At 34.0% G+C, this 19,507-nt stretch overlaps 1 protein-coding gene across 9 annotated transcripts in view; it reads right to left on the reverse strand.

Moving 5' to 3' along the window:
• MTF2 (metal response element binding transcription factor 2) overlaps window positions 1-19,507 on the reverse strand; it is a 72,927-nt gene that overhangs the window by 6,583 nt on the left and 46,837 nt on the right. For all 9 annotated transcript variants that reach the window (XR_013330692.1, XR_013330691.1, XR_013330695.1 and 6 more), the window contains 8 exons: window positions 17,524-17,619; window positions 17,183-17,283; window positions 16,645-16,793; window positions 14,473-14,568; window positions 13,055-13,123; window positions 12,131-12,254; window positions 4,939-5,006; window positions 3,118-3,288 (listed from right to left, as the gene is read on the reverse strand). Coding sequence is in view for 4 of the 9 variants with exons in the window: in XM_077746001.1 (XP_077602127.1) it covers window positions 3,118-3,288; window positions 4,939-5,006; window positions 12,131-12,254; window positions 13,055-13,123; window positions 14,473-14,568; window positions 16,645-16,793; window positions 17,183-17,283; window positions 17,524-17,619 (874 nt within the window). In the remaining 5 variants the exon portion in view is untranslated. The remainder of the gene's footprint in view (window positions 1-3,117; window positions 3,289-4,938; window positions 5,007-12,130; window positions 12,255-13,054; window positions 13,124-14,472; window positions 14,569-16,644; window positions 16,794-17,182; window positions 17,284-17,523; window positions 17,620-19,507) is intronic.

Consider the following 19,507-nt stretch of genomic DNA (forward strand, 5'->3'; position numbering starts at 1 on the left):
GCAGGGAGTCATTTAAAAGGCACAATTAGAAAGACTGTTTTTTGAGACATAAAAGCAAATATAAAGCAAGAAAAAAAGCAACAGTCAAGAACATCTCTAATTAATAGAAGGGAAGAAGAAAAGGGCAAATATCAATACAGAGAACATCTACTTCATTCATTCAACAAACATTGTCTACCATACTTAAATAAAAAGCTATTATATAATAGGAATACAAAGATCTTCCCTGTGCTAAGAGGTCCACAATACAGTCAGAAAGTGACAAAGATATATACAAACAAGCTATAAAAAGGGTTAAGTGCTATAGGAAAGTTACCCAGGAACATTCAACTTAAAACCACAGACAAGGAGTAATACTATATAATAGGCTAGGAAGAGGTGAATGGAGAAACTAGAAAAGGGGACTACTCCAGGCACCAAACAAAAGTTGGGCAATAAAGGTGGAAGTACAAGGAAGGAGACAGTAGGGAAGCTAGAGGAACAAAGCATAACTAGAACTATAATCAAAAGTCTCAAGGATAAAACAGATAGAGGTACACATTCTGTTTTTTTGAAAGATGATCAACATTTATACAGGACCCCTGGACTAAACAAAGCACTCTCCAATTAAAAGGACCAATTCATACATGGGACCCAGAAGGAAATAGACCGTTTCCTGGTGGCATCAAATGAAAACCTCATAGCTAACACAAATGGAGTGTCTTATTAACATGACAGCAATGAGAAAATTTGTGTAAACCTTTTCCTAATCCATAATCTGGGCAACTGATAGCAAAGGATTAATGATAAAATCTGAAAGTGACAGGAGTAAGTATGCTTTCCTTTAGGGGGAAAAAAAAACCTTAAAAGCATTATCTACTTTATTACACATTCAAATGGATATGAAACACTGTCAACCCTGGATTATTACTTTCTTACTCTCCAAGTACTCTCATACCTTTTATTTACTCCTTAAATTCCCCTCAGTGCATGACCCTCAGCCATTTTCCACCTCAGTATTTCAAGGAGAAAATAGAAGCTACCAACTAATAACTTCAGTCATCTTCCAAATGCCGAATCTACAAGAAAACTAGGATCTGTACCCATTTTCACCCAATTTCAACAAAAGGGTAGAAGTCCTCCTATCAAAGGCCACTCCCGGGTTTAAGTTCTAAATCCCTTCCCTTTTGGATTCTCGAGGACTTTACAGTATCTTCAGTTACCTGTCCCTCTCCTGTACCAACCTCTTTTCCACTTGATCATTCCTACTAGCACATAAAAACAGGTTCCAATTAATTTTCTGTCTATTTAAAAGTCGTCACTTGATCATTTCCCTTCCCTCTTCAGCTTCCAGGTCTACCTCTCTTCACAGTAAAACTACTTCTGAGTGTTGTCGACACAAACCCTTTCCACTTTCTCCCTTCTCATTCAGAATTCTTAAAGATTATTTCCCATTTTCCCCTTTCCTTTTATTATCATATTATTATTATTTGAATCTGCCTAAGTCCCTTATTTGTAGAAAAAGCTCAGTTTTGACATTTTAATTAAGCAGTGTTGGATTTGATCATACTTCAACGCATTTCAACCTGACTTCTATCTTTACCTCTCCAAAAAAACTGTTGTCAAGGCCATTAATGACAATTGTTATCCAATAAACATTTTCCTCTCATCTTAAATCCACCTCTCAGCAGCATTCAATACTGTTTAATACGATCATCGTTCTGAAACACTCCCCTTATCTTGATTTTCAGGACACCAAACTTTGCTGGTTTCCTCCTATCTCACTGATCATTCTTTTTAAGCCTCCTTTGTTTATATCACCTCTTCCAATGCCCTCTTCCTCAGGGCATTACTCTGGGCCACATTCTCTCCCCCACCAACTCTTTGCTTCCTAGGTAATTTCATTCACTCTCATGGCCTTATAAATCAGCTTCCAAATTTATATCATGTGCCCTGACCTTTCCTGAGCTCCTGAGTGAGACACCCATCTGTCTGTATCTAACATCAGCATCATTTAGATATTCCCTGTAAAAACCTCGAACTCAATTAGTATGATATGGCAAAATGCTTCATTCAACATGCCAAAATCTGTTCCTGCAGATCTTGATACCAGACATCACCACCCACCAGTTGTTCAAGCCAGAAATCTGGGCTTTGTAGAACTTGATTTCTCCCTTTCTTTCATAAATTTAAATCATTAGCTAAGCTAATGAATTTCCCTCCAAGAGAAGCCTTAAATCTATTTTCTCTCCATTTGACTGACACCACTACCCAATCTCTTATACCTAGATGACTGCACGAATCTTCATTTTTATTTGCTTCTATTCTTACCTCTGTACTTATCCACTCTCCAAAAGCAGACAAAGAAGTATTTTAAAGGACAAGTCAATCTGCTTACATCTTTAAATAGCTCCCCATTATTCTTAAAACACAACCCAAACTCTACAAATCCAAATGACTTTCCAACACCTGATTCTACTCTCTAACCCTCATTCATACCTCACTAGTCTGTGAATTCCTAGAACATGCCTCACACCTTTCATATTTGTTATTTCCACCACCTGCAGTATTCTTCCCTTGTTCTTCACATTGTTAGGTTAGTCTCATTCTTTGAGTTTCAGCTTAAATATCATCTGAAATAGGTCTTAGGCTTCCTTCTTAAAAGTAAACTGCTTCACCTCTATCCATCCCAGTACAGTCTAAATCCATATACTATGCCCTACATGGCACTAGCATGACCTGTTTGTTACCACTATACTGTAAACCCCATCAAGGCAGAAGGAGAGTCTGTTTTGTTATTGTATCCCCAGCACTTAAGACAGTAAGTTCTTTGATAAACGGAATGAATAAGTGGATAAACGATGAATGAAAAATGAACAAACAAATGAACAAGCCAGTACTTAAGCTGTCTGCTAACAAAATCGATAGGGCTTATTCCTAGAAAGCCTAAGATCTAAAATAAATAAATAAACATCTAACATTAACTCTTTGTACCTTGTCTAAACAAGAAATTATAAACAGGAAAACAAATCAGGGTAACTGCCACTTATACTTTCATATATACTAATGAGACTAAATAACACATTTTTAGTTACAAATAAGCTAAAGAGAAAAACTAAGCCACAGTTCAACTTTTACCTTGAATCAGATATAGGTTTGGATGCCTTTCTGCCTTTAATTTTAAATTCATGGGATGTTCCTTCAGGTTCTTTCTCTGCTTTGAAAGCCACATTTGGTGGCACAGGAGGAACACGAATTCGCAACCCAAACAAATGCTTCTTCTTCTTTATTTCTTTCCCAGACATAAACCTAAATTTTTAAAAAAATTAACTAAAAATTTAAAAACTGAACACATATACATGTCAGACCCTAACTCATAACTTTCAGATATAAAGCCTTTATAGATGAAAGTCCACCCAATACTACAAAACTTGTTCTTTCCCTTTGCTTTCCTGGATTCTTATCTGTCCCAGAGTCAATCCACAGTAGGATATAATGGGGGGGGTGGGAAGGAGGACAGGATCAGAAGGAAAGGAGAAGAGCACACATCCACTTTTCTTTTTAAAATGTGGCATCTATGCTTCAGATTCTATGTCTCCTTCTCTCTGTCTTTCCCCTGCTTGTGCTCTCTCTCTCTCTCTCAAAAATAAATAAACATTAAAATATTTTTTTAAAAAAAATAATAAAACATGGCATCTAACTTTTTAAAGGAAGAAGAGTAAAGAGCAGTGTCTTTTTAGTCCCAATATGTGTTTTCTATATTTCAGTGTCCTGTTTAAAAGATCTCAAAAATGGTTTAGGAAAAGAAGATTTCTATTTCAGAGTGGATCTGTGAGGGGAGAAACCCTGGTCAGAAAGTAACAGCTGTTAGCACTGGAAAAGAGAACCCAATATGAGAGGTCCAGAAAATAAAAGGAGTGTCTAGTGTGTCAGATTTAGAATTGGCAATAACCTCGAACAAAAAATGTTATTTCAGTGTGGGTGTGGGTGTCTGAAAAAGCGCTCCTCTTTTCCAAAGTCCTTAGGCTCATTATTCCAAAACACCCCCACCTACCTTACATCTACTATATCCTGCCTACCTTCCAGAACCACTACCAAATGCTTGGAATGCTCTTCCACTTCCATGCAGGTTTGAGAAAAGAGGAGCTCCCATTTCTATCATAATAAGAACAGATGTTTTTCTGGTACCCTAAAGTGGATTATAGAATTTACATCCCATAAAGTATTTTTACCAGCGCAGTAACTGCTTGGGCACTTTATGGCTTTTTGAACTGACCTAAAGATCTAGCTGCTAGTAATTATAACACTTTTAAGGACGAAATTCTGTCAAGTTCAAAAAAAGCAACTTGTTACAAACAAAAATTTTATAAAATAGCTCAATAGTTGGTTAGAGCCAGCATATACACTTAAAAAATTATTTCCATTGCAATTTTTAAATATTTTTAAGAAACGTAGATATGCTTTTATTTTTTTTAAAAACAGTCTATACAAGAATATATTGAACAATAATCAATTATCAAAAACTTAAGACTACTAATACTACTTTTCTGTAACTGATGGCAATAACTACTCTTAAAGCCACAGATGATCTCAATCATTTTAAAACCAACATTCTCTATAATATTTTCCACTATCTTTTGCATTTTCCCACCAGCTAAAATTTTATTTTCAGGGGACTATATTATAAAAACAAGTCATTACTGAATATGTTTTTCGACTGAACAGGCCAAAGTCCCCTGAGATATTGGTATGCCTGCCTCCCATCCACCATCCCCAGAGGATTGCTCTTCCCTTCTCCAACCCTTGAGAATCACTGCTTTACTCAGATGGAAATTAAAATTAAAAAGTTTAAAATGGTTTGTACTAGTTCTAAACATCAATCCCACAAATCTTAAACAATTATTCCTTATACTTACTACAAGTCTCCCTCATAGGGATACATAAAATAAATCAACTTACATGGTCTTGTAATCATTTAATGCCTCCAGAACATGCTCATATCTTTCAGATTTTGGTGTGTCTGCCAGCTGTGAAGTATCAAGAAACAATTTAACGCACTATAATTTCATCAGTTAGTAATATACAGGTGCTAGATAGAGGCAATGTGATGCAGAAGACAAGAGTACTGACTGGTAGTCAGAAGATCTAAGATCTAATTCCAGGTCCTCACTGACTAGCTACATGATCTAAGGCTATTTAATCTCTTCTTGTTTTCTTATCTATAAAAAGATGAGTAGGGGCGCCTGGGTGGCTCAGTCAGTTAAGCGTCCAACTTCCGCTCAGGTCATGATCTCCCTCATCGGGCCCTGTGCTAACAGCACAGAGCCTGGAGTCTGCTTCAGATTCTGTGTCTCCCTCTCTCTCTGCCCCTCCCGTTTGTTCTCTCTCTCTCTCTCTCTCTCAAAAATAAATTTTAAAAAAATAAATAAAATATATAAACATAAACAGGTGTAAAAATCCTCCTCTAATTACTTTACTAGTAATTTTATGAATCAAATGATATGTCTGAAAGAACTGTTAAAACACTACAAAAATGGGATTTTATTAGTTACGAAATTTATTTTAATTCCATAATCTGAGGAAATAATACACAGAATGAATGCCTTTAATATCATCCATATATTGATTCTAACAAATATTCTAATAGATATCAATAGCTTCTGATAGATACTAGTAAGAAAGAGGATAAAAAATGAGAAACATAACATTTTATTTCCCAAAACTTCTACTGGGAAATCCATAATCTCTGTAATTTTGAAAAATTCTATGAAACTGGGGCAGGGGAGTTATTTTCATAAAAGTTATAGACTTTAGCCATCCCTAAACCCAAAATGTCTCAGTAATTTATCATCAGAAATCATTTTAAAATCTAAACATTCAATTCTAGAAAATACTATTTTGTTTCAAAAGAGCTCCCTTAAAAGTCATTTCTGTGTCCTCTTCCAAGTTTAAAGTCTGGGGCCCAATAGCAAACAAAATCTACATTAAAGAAGAACCATTCTCAATTAAAGCCACAGAACTTAAAAAAAAAAAAATTCCAGAATAACACAGTTGACTTTTTACTACCAGCATGGTCTTAACCAATTTAAACTTTCAAATCTCTAAACTGCTTCAAGTAAAAAGAGAAAACAAATCTGCCGAATAGAATGTTGGAGGCAGAAGAGACAGAAACATTTACTCCAACTCCCTTTATTTTACAGATTAGTTAACAGATATAAAGGTTAAATGAAGTGCTCAAATTCACATGGCTGATTAGTGAGAGAGCTAGAATCTGAACCCAAGTGACAAAAAGTCCATTCATTCAACATTCACTGAGAGCTCATACTGTGCTGATGCATTGGGTGCTTTTAGAAAAAAAGAAAAGAAATGGGACAGTTTGGTGCTCATGCCTCTATACCATACCACTTCCTCTTATCGTAATTTCTGTAGTGTCCAATGATAGAGAATTTCTATTAAAGAAGAAATAACAGAATCAGACCTTAAAGCTTGAAAGACACTCTAGATGTCCATCTAATTCACGGTTCCATCAATACTGCAATCCCTTTAATAGTACTGACAGTCATTCAACCTTGGGTTAAATATTACCATTGATGAACGCTGATGAGGCACCTATGAGGGAGCCCATTCCATAGGTGGACAAAACTTTCCTTCCTGGAACTCTTCTATTCCCTCTTTTACAAGACAGTTCTTCAAATATTTGACAGCAGCTTGTCATGTCTAAGTATAAGATTATGTCTAAGTATAAGATTAGGTTAAAAGTTTTCAGCAGCCACATTACATGATTATTTCATATTAAGCTCTGGGTAACTAATTCCATCCTCTTCCTCGTCTCTCCCTTGACACTCCAACTCTAAAATCTTATCAGATAAACTGATCAAATCCAAGTGCTCCCTATCATATGCTACTTCTTCTGAACCAGATGTTTGTGTATTTAAGCCTAGAAAGCAGAACTTTATAACTGCTGTTAATTTGCTTTTGTTTTCAGGTCTGTGTTTGAGATCATCTTTTCTCTTGTTCTTGTCATACTTCTTGAATTGAAGGCAGACCAAAAGACAGAACACTGACTCTCCTTAGAATCTCCTTCAAGAATATTTCCAATCACTGACTGCTTTTGTTTCTATTATTCAATTAGTAACATGTCCATTTAATTTTTAATTTTAAACAGTTCAAATTTCATTATCTAATCTGAAATGGAGTTATGCAATGTCTATACCATACCCATACCCATTTTGACATACCAGTGTGGCTAACCACATCAAAAAAGAAACGTTCTATTAAAACAGTGTTCTTCCTATTGCCTTAAAATTTTTTTTAAACATTTTTTAATGTTTATTTTCTTTTTGAGAGAGAGAGAGAGAGAGAGAGAGAGAGAGCGTGAGCAGGGGAGGTGCAGAGAGAGAGGGAGACACAGAATGTGAAGCAGGCTCCAGTCTCTGAGCTGTCAGCACAGAACCCGACATGGGGCTAGAATTCACAAACCATGAGATCATGACCTGAGCTGAAGTCAGATGCTTAACCAATTGAGCCATCCAGGCGCCCCTACTTACTGCTTTTTAAATATTCACAAACCAGATATCTGAAAAATGTGCTGTATAATTATGCTGACAACCACAAAACTAATTTCTCAAATCTACTTCTCTTTCACTTTTTGAAAAGCATAATGAATAAACTCTCTCTCTTCTTTGTTTTGGTACTTACTCTCTATGATGTCTCAGAAATTTTATGTGTAAGTTCCTTCAGCACTCCAAAGCTCTTTTGCATAGAACTATATATTTCAACTTGCATTATTGGGTCATGGGGTCCTTTTCTGGACACCAGTGTGGTTCAGTCGATTGAGCGTTCAACTGTGTGATTTCAGCTCAGGTCATGATCTCACAATTGTGAGATCTAGCCCTGTGGCTAAATGTGGAACCTGCTTAAGATTCTCCCTCTCCCCCTCCCTCTCTCTCTCACACACAAAAAAAGGGGGGGCGGTTTCCTTTGTGTTATTTTGAAGACTAGTAAGTACAGATATTATAGTTTAAATCAAGTACTCTGTATTAAAAGAGCATCATATTCTAGGTCTGTGATCTGACCATGAGGTTTGTAATATATATTGTTAACATAATAACCATTTTGGTTCCTTCTACCACAGACACTAATTTCAGACTAGGCTTTAACTTTCAGGGTTGTAAATTTCTGTATAGACGTAAATACTATTATGCATAGTTGTAACTCTTCCCTTCAGTAAAATATATTTTTCAGTCATGAGTATTGAATTCCATGCTGCCTACGCCTGCGTATGCCAAACAGTTTAAGTGTTTGCCAACCTGTACAGTGTATGCTAACATAAAACACTCAAAACCCCAAGTATTGTTATTAATCATATTTCTTATGATTTTCACTTAAAATCCAATACCACCTCTATAATACATTTTTCTCTAGCCAAAATATCATTTCTGCCATAGCATTTCATCTGAGATGTTGTATTTATGCCTTTCTCCCTACATTCTTTAGAAATAAAGAAGCACTCAATATATTGTTCTGCTATCAATCTTTCGTTTTTTAAAAATTTAAGACCACAGTTAACAGAAAAGGAGGCTGCCCTTACAGAACTAGAATTTTAGATTACATTAGGAATTAAAGACAAATAATAATAAGCAGATTCTATAAAGTATGAATATTTCATTTTAACTCCAAAAGCAATCTAGTACAAGTTAACTCCTCATTCTAAATAAAAGCCTTAAGCTACCTTTATTTGGGATCTCAAATGTTGTATTACATATTTTTACTCTCAAAGCAAACATTACAAAACAGTGGTTTCTCAAATGGCTACATTCAGTCTATATGAAGTCTCAAAGACGTGTAAAAAAAAAATCACATAAGGAAACATGATATAGAACTATCATTATGATCTGATATGTTGTTAAAGTTTCAGCTTCTGTTTTCAATCGTGAAATAATCAACTAAGGAAAAAGCATGATATATAAATGTTAAATTTGCCTTTCAGTATAAAAGGATACACTCTCCCCCCAAAATTAATTCTTCTTCAAAATAAGTTCAATATTTTTGAAACTTCTTTTTATTATAAAAGAAGCCACAGTATTATTTCCTTTATAACAACAACAACAAAAAAAGAAGTACAAAACACTAAACAGACATCACTGATTCAATTAAGACTGCTTCAAATAACTGGAAATTGAAGTACTTAATGGGCTTCCAAAACAGCACAGAAATATCATTAAATTTTGACCAAAGTTATCATATATAATATATAAAATTAAGTCCAAATTTAGCTCAGGGATGGCAAATATAAGTGCCTCCCTGGTACTAGTGTGTCCATTTATATTCATAAACAAAATGTCATACAAATTTCAATCAACTTCTCAAGTCATCACAAGATTTTTTCTTTTACTTAGATGGAGGGAGAAAAATTACAACCATTTTTGTGTTTTAATTTTGAGGAGAAACTTCTAGAGAAACTGTCAATGTAACATAATCTAGAGTACGTATAATAAGACTGATGTTCAAAATGAGTTGAGTACTCAACCAACAATATACTCAACATACAGTATTTTCCCATGTTTTCAAAGTAATTAATGCTATTTTATAAAATGATTAACAGAAATATAAACAAAAACGAAGTTTTGTTAACCTAAATTTGAATTAGTACAAAACTCAATTTACAATTTGATTTCAGTTAACCAAAGATTTACAATTTTAATAATCCAGAATAACTCATTATTTGTATTATCTTTGTTTCTATTATCACAAATATGAAAAGCAAACTAAATGAAAATTATTGAATACATGTTACAGGCTGACATATATGTTAGTCTCTATTATTAAAATTTCACTCTCAAAACCAATTATAGTGACAATATAAAGATATAAAAGATTAATACAGAAAATTAAAAGCTGAACTTCTATCTGTAAATATAGGAGGATGGAATGACTAATCTAAGTCTCAATATTTTGTTTTAATGCAGAGAAAAAGCAATGAGAAATGATCAGAAAGCCACTTGTTCTTATAATAAATTAAAGGGCTTCAAAAAATGGAAACACTCCTCACAACAGTAAAACTTTTCTGTTGTAAAGTTTTATTAGAGTATACTGTTTTCCTTAATTATTTTTGAAAGATTTTAGTTTTAAGTAATTTCTATACCCAATGTGGAGCTCAAACATATAACCCCGAGATCAAGAGCTGCATGCTCTACTGAATGAGACTGCCAGGCACCCCTATTCCTCTTAATTTTTAAATTTCACAAAACACTAAGAAATGTCCATATTTGCAAAGAATAAGAAATTGAAATTTCTTATTTCTAAGACATTACCCCATAAGCTACAGCAAAGGAAAATATCCATCTCCTAATGAAATAATTTTTTAATATGTATCAGAACTGGGCTATAGGAGCTAGAACTCAGACACATGCAATTCATAAACTGAACTCCTTTCTTAAAACAGACTAGGGACACCTGGGTGGCTCTCAATCGGTTAAGCATCCAACTCCTGATTTTACCGCACGTCATGATCTCATGGTTGTTAGATCAAGCCCAACTACAGGCTCCATGCTGAGCATGGAGACTGCTTGGGATTCTCTTTCTCTCTCAAATTAAAAAAAAAATTTTTTAATACACTAATTGTGATTTTTACTGTTCTCTATTTTCAGCCTCTTGAATAAAATATATACATCAATTTTTATTTTAATAAAAGCATTTTGAAATAAAATAACTTGAGGTTTTATGTGTGCCCACTATCTACATGAAGTAACCACTACAGAATTTAATCATATGAAACATAAAATGTACTAAGAATACAGATGTATCTGCATAAGAAGTGCTGAAACAACCATAGCTAGAAAGAAAGCATTTTAAAAGAATGCATTAAAGCTTTAAATATTAAGATGACTATAATGAACACTATAGTTGCTAGTGCCTTATACTTGTTTCTTTTTATTACTCATCAGTTTATTAAAATTTATCAAATTTACAAGTCACTCCTTTCCTCTCAAATTTCATCCAGAAAAAGCATGTAAAAGAAAACAGCATTATATTCCAACTTCTAACACTCAAAACATCTTGGTTCCATTGGTTTGAATGGTATGTCTGATTTTTAAAATCTAAATATTCTGCAGGTATTTGAACCTTTTATAAACTGCCTCATGTCTAAAAGCTACAAAGCAGAAATTCTTCTGAAACTTCTGGTTTACACAATTTTTTACCTCAAAAAGTGATGTATGACTAAAATTTACACATCTAATTCCACATATTATAAAACAAAATTTTTACTTAAGCTAAGAGTAGTTACTATTTATATCTATATGAATATTGATATAGATTTTTTTTTTTCTCTTAAACTGGCTTCATGCCCAGCACAGAGCCCAACACAGGGCTTGAACTCACGACCCTGAGATCAAGACCTGAGCTGAGATCAAAAGTTGGACACTTAACCAACTGAGCCACCCAGGTGCCCCAATATCCTTATTTTAATAATTTTAAATAACTGCTAAAAACAAGGTATCTACTAAAGTTATTTTAGTTACTTTCTTCTTCCTGCTCGCCTATTGTGTCAAAATCTTCTTCAATGAACATACAGTAACTTTTATACCGTTTTTTAAAAAGACTCTGTAAACCAGCATAAGTTTGCAAATGAAAGGCAAAATGAGATGTCAGAATGAGAGGGATAACCTCCAACTCAGAGAGCTTCACTCCCTAATTCATATTCTAACACTATTACTCCCCCTCCCCCCATTCCTGGAAATCAAAGCTATATAAGAGAGTACCAACAAGAAAGGAAAGAAGAATGTTAGTTAACATACCTAAGTTTACAGAAACTTTTAAAAAGCTGTAATTTTTCCTAAGGAGGAACCATAAGTAAGATACACAATAATAAGGATTTCTCCCTCCCTTCTATCTTTACAACGATTCTCACTTCAGAAAATGGAAGACTCAAGTAATTTACTTCCTCCTACATTTTTCCCTGAGTAAACATGCAACAGGAGGATGAGAGGGCTGGTCTTCATATCCTCATCAAAGTTATTTCTCCCTGAACTAAAAATAAAATTCTACTGTAGATGTATGACTTATACATGTATCTTGGCTGCTTTTAACAAAAACAAAACAATACAAAAGATATCAAGTAGCTAATCAAGTTAGCTCTAAGACCACTTACCTCTCCAGGATGCAATCTATCCCAGTTTTCATTAATGTATGTCATAAGCTCAAGTTCAGAATCAAAGTATTTCTTCTTGTGAATAACACTTAGGTTGTAAAGGCATAGGTGTGCTATATCTACCCTGAAATCCAAAAATAATCAAAATATACAAAAACAGTGTTTTTGGTTATGGTTAAGAAATCATATTTTTACAAATAAAAACAGCAATTAAAAAATCTAAAGTGAAGCATTTAGGTTAGCAGAAGGTCAGTATCATAAGTCATATTCACAATATAATAAATCATTACATATGAAAATAACAGGAAAACATTAAACATTTACTATACTAAGTAGTTAATATAAAGTAAAAGATATCTGGATAATCTCTAAAATACATTCAAAGAGGATGTAACTTTAAGAAAAAATAACTTACAATAAAAATTTTACATTTCACTTACATATAAGCCATAGCAAAGACCATACTTTAACAGACTTTATCTGATTCATGAGTTAAATCTTATCTTTTCCTAAAATACATAAGCATTAAATAAAAGTTTCTAATACTTACTAAAAGTATTTTATCAGTAAATCTCCAAAATTCATCATACTTCCCATGCCCAAGAATTACACTAAAGCAGAAACTGGCATATCTGGGATAAGACCTCTCTCATCTAAGTCCCAAATGAATTAAAAATGTAAATAAGAATTTTGAAAATCTGGAAGATATGTAGTCACATTTTATGGATCAGAAAATAAATGACCTTATTATTTCGGCAATAAGACTAGACAATCTTTAGTGAAGATGAACTCAGATTTAAGGATAAAGCTAGACATAAAGAAAAATTTTTATTTAAACCAAGTTAATGTATACAGAACATTTCATCCTATTAAGTTTAAGAATATGGCCCTTTTTTGTTCCTTAACAGAAATGTCCATACTTACCACTGTAATGGTAGACGTTTGAGGTATTCTGGTCCAGAACTGCAGACAGAGCAAATAAATGTATAAAACCTACGGAAAAAAGAAAAGTTGTATAGTGAGTGATCAAGGGTATACATATTCAACAATATTTAACATTTAAAGCTAATATTTAGCAAGTATATATCCTACAACAGATGACTGAAACACAAAGCAAAATCTAATTTGAATTAAGACACTGTGATTTAAAGAATTTCTTTTCCAGTAACAACAAATAATGAAACAGTTCATATATGGGGAGCAAAAGTAATTTTTTTTAACCACAGGAGACATTCAGAGTTCACACACAGATTCATATACACACTTTACTAATAGCTTGTGTGTAACACAAATTGTGACGACAGCCCTCACATCCAATTTTATATTCAATGCTCAAAACAATCTGGTAAAATAAAAGGAGAGAAGTTTATCTTCCTAAATTCTAAAAATTAGTAACAAGCAACATAAATCAACATTTAAACCCAGGTTTTTTATCCCAAATTCAGTGCTCTGTCTTTCATTTTTCTTCCTAGAGCTCTCTGCCTCCATATTCTCCTAATCCAAAAAGCACATTCGGTCTGCTTTTGTAAATTCTTTAGAACGCAGGTGCAAATTTTGTGTATTAAGGTTCTATGGCCTTTTCCAACTTTTTGTCACAGGATCCCACTGAGGTTCTTTAAAGAAAGAGACCAATGGGAATAGTTTAGAGCATGTGGGACAAAAGGAGCAAATATAATCACTGATCAAATACTTAAAAGTGTTCTAGAATAACATCTAAAAGCACAAAAATTATGTGCATTTTAAAATTATGCATAATTTGGGCACCTGGGTGGCTCACTCAGCTAAGCATCCAACTCTTGGTTTCAGCTCAGGTCATGATTCCAAGGTCATGGGATTGAGCCCCACAGTGGGCTCCACGCTGAGTATGAAACCTGCTTAAGATTCTCTCTCTCTCTCTCTCTCTCTCTCTCTTTCTCTCTCCCTCCCCCTTCTCCCTCACTGCAATGGCCCCCCTCAAAATAAATAAATAAAATTATGCATTATTTAAATATATTATTCAATATTTTCCCTCTAAGGTGACTCCTACACAAATCTTTGTTGTAATCACTTTTAGAAATCTCAAACAGGGGCACCTGGGTGGCTCCGTCAGTTAGGCCTCCGACTCTTGATTTTGGCTCAGGTCATGATCTCATGATTTGTGGGTTTGATCCCCACTTAGGGCTCTGTGCTGACCCTGCAAAGCCTGCTTGGGATTCCCTCTCTCTCCTTCCTGTGTGCACTCTCTCTCAAAATAAATAAACTTTAAAAAATTATTAAAAAAAAAAAAACTGCAATAGCAAACTTAACTACAGTATAAAAGCTAAAAAATGTATCAATTGGTAAAATTCAAGTGCCCTTCTCACCTGTCTCCAAATAGCATTGGCTTTTGAAGGCATTGCACACAAGCCTCATGAAACCACTGCTTACATTTGCAGCACTGTAGCATCTTTAAATACCAGCTATAAGAAAAAAGTTAAAATTAAAATTGCTATGTTCGCAGGTAGTTTTAAAAACAAAACCAAAAATGGCATTATACAAAATACTGTTATGATTACACTATGGCATTTCTGCTGTATATAGCGTTAAATTTTTTCTTTCCCAAAAAGGTTACTGATTTCATCCCTTCTCTCTTTTATTCATGAGAATTTATGAGCTCTTTAAAGACACATCTCCTGTTTCTAATTAACAAGTGCCTGGGTTCCTACACTAGTAAAGAATCTGTCAAAGAACAAGTCTGGGATATTTTTTTTTTAAATCAACTCTCTACACCCTAAGAGAGATCAGTTTCAGAGGTTACTGAAGTGTACAGCTGTTTGCCCCATATACCAAACAGGCATAAGCAGCTTTATATCTTCATCACACTGTTTCCATTATTCTTGTCCATTATAATGAAAAGGAATGGAGTATAGCAAGTTATAAATTTGGCTAACATAATTATAAATCTACTCGAAGACTCTAACAGGTATAGAGGCTTTGTGACAGGTTTTGTTCTGTTTCAGAGAGCTGAAGAAGCTAAAATTGAATCGTTAGCTACAGATACCCTCTTTTCAGTTAGTCCATGGTTTTGGTATGGATATCCTATGTGCCACCCAAATAATGCCTATTCTTCCAATAATTCTTTTGCTCAACAAGTGAGCCCCACATTAACTGTTAGCCTTATTATATGCAAAGGCAAGAAGACTGATACTTAGTAAGGTTATTCATTCATTGAAAGACTAATAAATACTAATTATGTTCCAAGTACTTAGCTAGGTCCTCTACTAAAGTTAGAGTGGCTAGCAGTATCAAACATAGTTCATGTAGTCATGGTGCTTAAAGAACAATGAATGATTCACCTTATAAAATGTCTATGATGATTTCCACCTATTTTGAGTAATACTTCAAATTAAATGGTAGGTATAAATGAGTAAAGGAAAAGATCAATCTCTATGCCAATTCACTGTATCTCTTTGATAAGTAATTAAAGAAACAAGACAGAATGTTTTTTAAATCTGCAAATGACCAAAAACTAAGAACTAATATAAAAATGTCAAATCACAAATAAAAATTCCATCAAGAGATTCAGCAGAATGAAGAACTAAAAATTATTTCATTTACACATTCATTTATTCATGTTTCATCGTTGAACAACTTATGTCCCAGTCACAGTAAACTTTATAGACATTTTCCATACATGCATTTGAACAGATAATATTTTAATAACAGTCATGTCCCAGCATTCTCCTAAACAGCACCCTTGTCTTAAGAGAAACATGGAGTCTGAGAGGAAGAAAGACACCAAAAACCGATCATTACAATTTAAACAGTGAAATATAAAATACTTCACTAATGTTTTTTAAATGTAGTACAGATACATGATGCACAACTTGCCTTAATATGAGCATGTACAAAAAAGAATTAGAGATATTAGTTGACAACCACAAAACCAAAATAATCCCAAAAAACATAATGGGACAATCTCTCCCTGCAACAACTGAAGGGTCAGTTCTGAACTCTAATAGCCTCAATTATAATCTGTGGGTCTATTCCTGGAAACAATGCATTTTCTAATCATAATACCGTATTTCAAGAGTAACTTTCAAAAACTGGAGAACAACAGACAGAGGTGAGAAATCATGTCATAAAGAATGTCTGGTGGTAATGGAGAGTTTGACCTGGAAAAAAACCCCTACTGGTATGAGTCATGGTAGTGGGAAATATGACTGCTGGACTGAAATATTTTAAGATTTAACTCCTAAGAGAGATAAGATGTATTTGTTTAGTTCCAAAGAGCAGAACTAGAAACAGTGATCAGAAGTTAAAGGTAAATTTCTAAACTTTTCTTAGATAGAACTGTGATTAATTTACTTAGGTAACATTTAATGATAAAGATGAATATAACTACAGCTTCTAATTTTCTCCCCTAATTTTCTTTATTGATACTTCTATGCATTTACAATTCACTATCATTCCCACACCACAATCAATAACAAAAAAATAAAGTACATAATATAAACAGAAATCACTTAAAGGGCATCCAAGAACTATTTACTTACTCTCCAGGGCCTCCACAGTAGCAATAACATTGTTGGACATTGGTCTTATGACCTGCATCCCATTCAAGGTCTGCCACACTGTAGGGTAATGTCTGCTTCATGACTTGCAATGCTTTGGCATTTGGTCCTTTCTTAAGCGCACCACCCCTCTATATTAGAGGGAAAAAGTTATTTAAATGAGTGCAGGATAAAATTTTAAATACAATTCTTTAACATAAAAATGCTTCTGAAACTTCTGTAGAAATTTCCATTCTAAATTTATTACCATCTCACAAACTGTTTGACTAATAACAATTTTTATTTATTTTGTTGTTTTTCAAACTATTGCCCCAAGACCACTCACTATCAGAAAATAAGTGCAAGGATAGTAGCAAGTCACTTAAGCATCATTAGTCAAACAATAAGCATCACCTCTTTCTACCCAGCATTGATTGCTCACTGCAGTCAGATAAACTTTCAACATACACAATCATTACGCTGAGAGTACCTTACAAATTCCATTCATTTAGGGCTTTAGCCCAAAACACTTAAAAGATACCTTTGTTGTTGTTGCAAAAACACACTGTCGACAGAGCCATTTTTCATCTGAATCAATCACACTGGAATCAATATGAGGTGTGTGACACAACTGATGATATCCTTAATATCAAAAAAAGCATAAAGCAAATTCTATTTTATTAATAAATACTGCAACACAATTTCAAGAAGGCATTTTAGTATTCTCTTCTCCTACATTAATATATTTACAACTGATGAATAAATTTATGAAAACAGCTTCAAATTACCAATGTAAAAAGTATTTTTAATCATTAATCTTCAATAGGAGCATTACGTATGTAATAAAACTTTTCCACAAGATTGTAAGAAATCAATGTTTACCTTGGCCACACTTATCACATATAACCATTTCATTGGGAGCTTCTGAATACTCTTCTTGACATATTGTACAGACCATTTCCCCACTTCCAGTGGCTCCTGAAATGTTTAAAATATGCATTAAAAGACGGTCATAATTAAGAAATATTTCATATAACAAACCTACTTTTTTTGACTCAGCGGATGCCCCATATTGGCAATGTTTATTCCCTAGATCATAATGATTTTTTGTCAGGAAAAATACTCTCTACAAAAGGCTATTTCCCACCTTTAACTTAAGCTGCCTAACAACACTGATAATTTAACATGCTTTTATGACAGAGGGTATAATTTAAACCACTTTCAGGCAAGATCCCTTATCATTCACTTCTAACACAAGCTGTGTGCTGACACCTCAGAGCCTGGAGCCTGCTTCAGATTCTGTGTCTTCTCTTTCTGCCCCTCCTCCGCTCACACTTTCTTTCTCTCAAAATAAACAAACATTTAAAAAAACAATACAAAGAAACCCGTTTCAGTTCTACCATAGAGAAAGACCTATATTTACAAACTAAAAAAGAGAAGATAATTAGGTATGCAGGGTAACAAGATCTGCTCAATATTACTACTGTTGGAGACTCCCTATCCTTCTCCTATCCCTTTTCTCACTGACTCCTCAATTACAGATGCAAAACATAATGTTATTATTTTAATCAGCCCAATGAACTGCAAAGTTTCTCTTGAAAGACATTTTACTAGACTAAGAGCTATTGAGTCCCCCACCTAAGCCCTGAGTACTAATTATGTAGATGGTAATTAGAACATTTTTAATTCCTTTACCAAATCTTTCTTATTCTTTAAAAAAATTAAGAATGAAATCAAGTAACAGAACACAGTAGGGGCACCTGGGTGACTCAGTCAGTTACGCATCCGAGTCTTAATTTAGGCTCAAGTCATGATCTCATGGTTTGTGAGTTTGAGCCTCACATAGGGCTCTGCACTGACAGTGCAAAACCTCTTGGGATTCTCTCTGCCCCTTCTCACCCTCAAAATAAATAAACTTAAAAAAAAAAATAGAACACAGTAGTAACCTACCATAGAGTTGCACTTGAGATTCAAATTCAAAACCCAATCACTGAATATTTTAGAAAGGTATCCACCCTTTGGGGAAAGTAAATTTAGATCTCCTTTCCATGAGTTATGAAACACAGGTCTTACTTGGTGCAGCCCTATTAATTCAATTTTAAAAAGTGCGGCTTTAGTGTGCAGCTAAAATACTCAGATTTTTAATATTCATACTGTTTATAAATCACTTTTCATAAGAGAGATACCTAGAAAAACATTTTTATTTAACAGATCCAAAGATCGCACAGCAATTACAGGAATTATTACAATAGAAAACACTACAAGAAACATATCTATAGCCAAACCAAGACACACCTGTACTCATTTTTATTTGCACCCAAATATAGCCTCCTTTTCCCATCTAAACATAAAAACCATAAACCATCATTTCAAATCATTCTTATTAATATTTCTAGTACTCTAAACCTGTTTAATATAGTCTAATTTCCCCCCAAAACATATGGCAAATATCTGTTCTCAATAAATATTAGCTCTCTACATTACTTTTTAAATTTTTTTTAATGTTTATTTCATTTTGAGAGAGAGACAGAGCATTAGCAGGGAAGGGACTGAGAAAGAGGGGGACACAGAATCCAAAGCAAGCTCCAGGCTCCAAGCTGTCAGCACAGAGCCCAACGTGGAGCTGGAACTCCCAAACTGCGATATCATGACCTAAGCAAAATTCGGGCACTTAACCAACTGAGCCACCCAGGCGCCCCTCTCTACGTTACTTTTACTAATAAAATCAAGTAACAGTTAAGTTGAACCCCAAAGTGTTACTCAGTGAGTAAAAATTTTTCTTCAAAGCTATTACATAGGTCCTAACAATAGTTTACAGATGTGCAATCATTGATGCATCTGTTCTTTAGTCTACCTCTACCCTAAC

Source organism: Crocuta crocuta, unplaced genomic scaffold (genome assembly GCF_008692635.1).
Source record: "Crocuta crocuta isolate KB4526 unplaced genomic scaffold, BGI_CrCroc_1.0 scaffold48, whole genome shotgun sequence".
Lineage (NCBI taxonomy): Eukaryota > Metazoa > Chordata > Mammalia > Carnivora > Hyaenidae > Crocuta > Crocuta crocuta.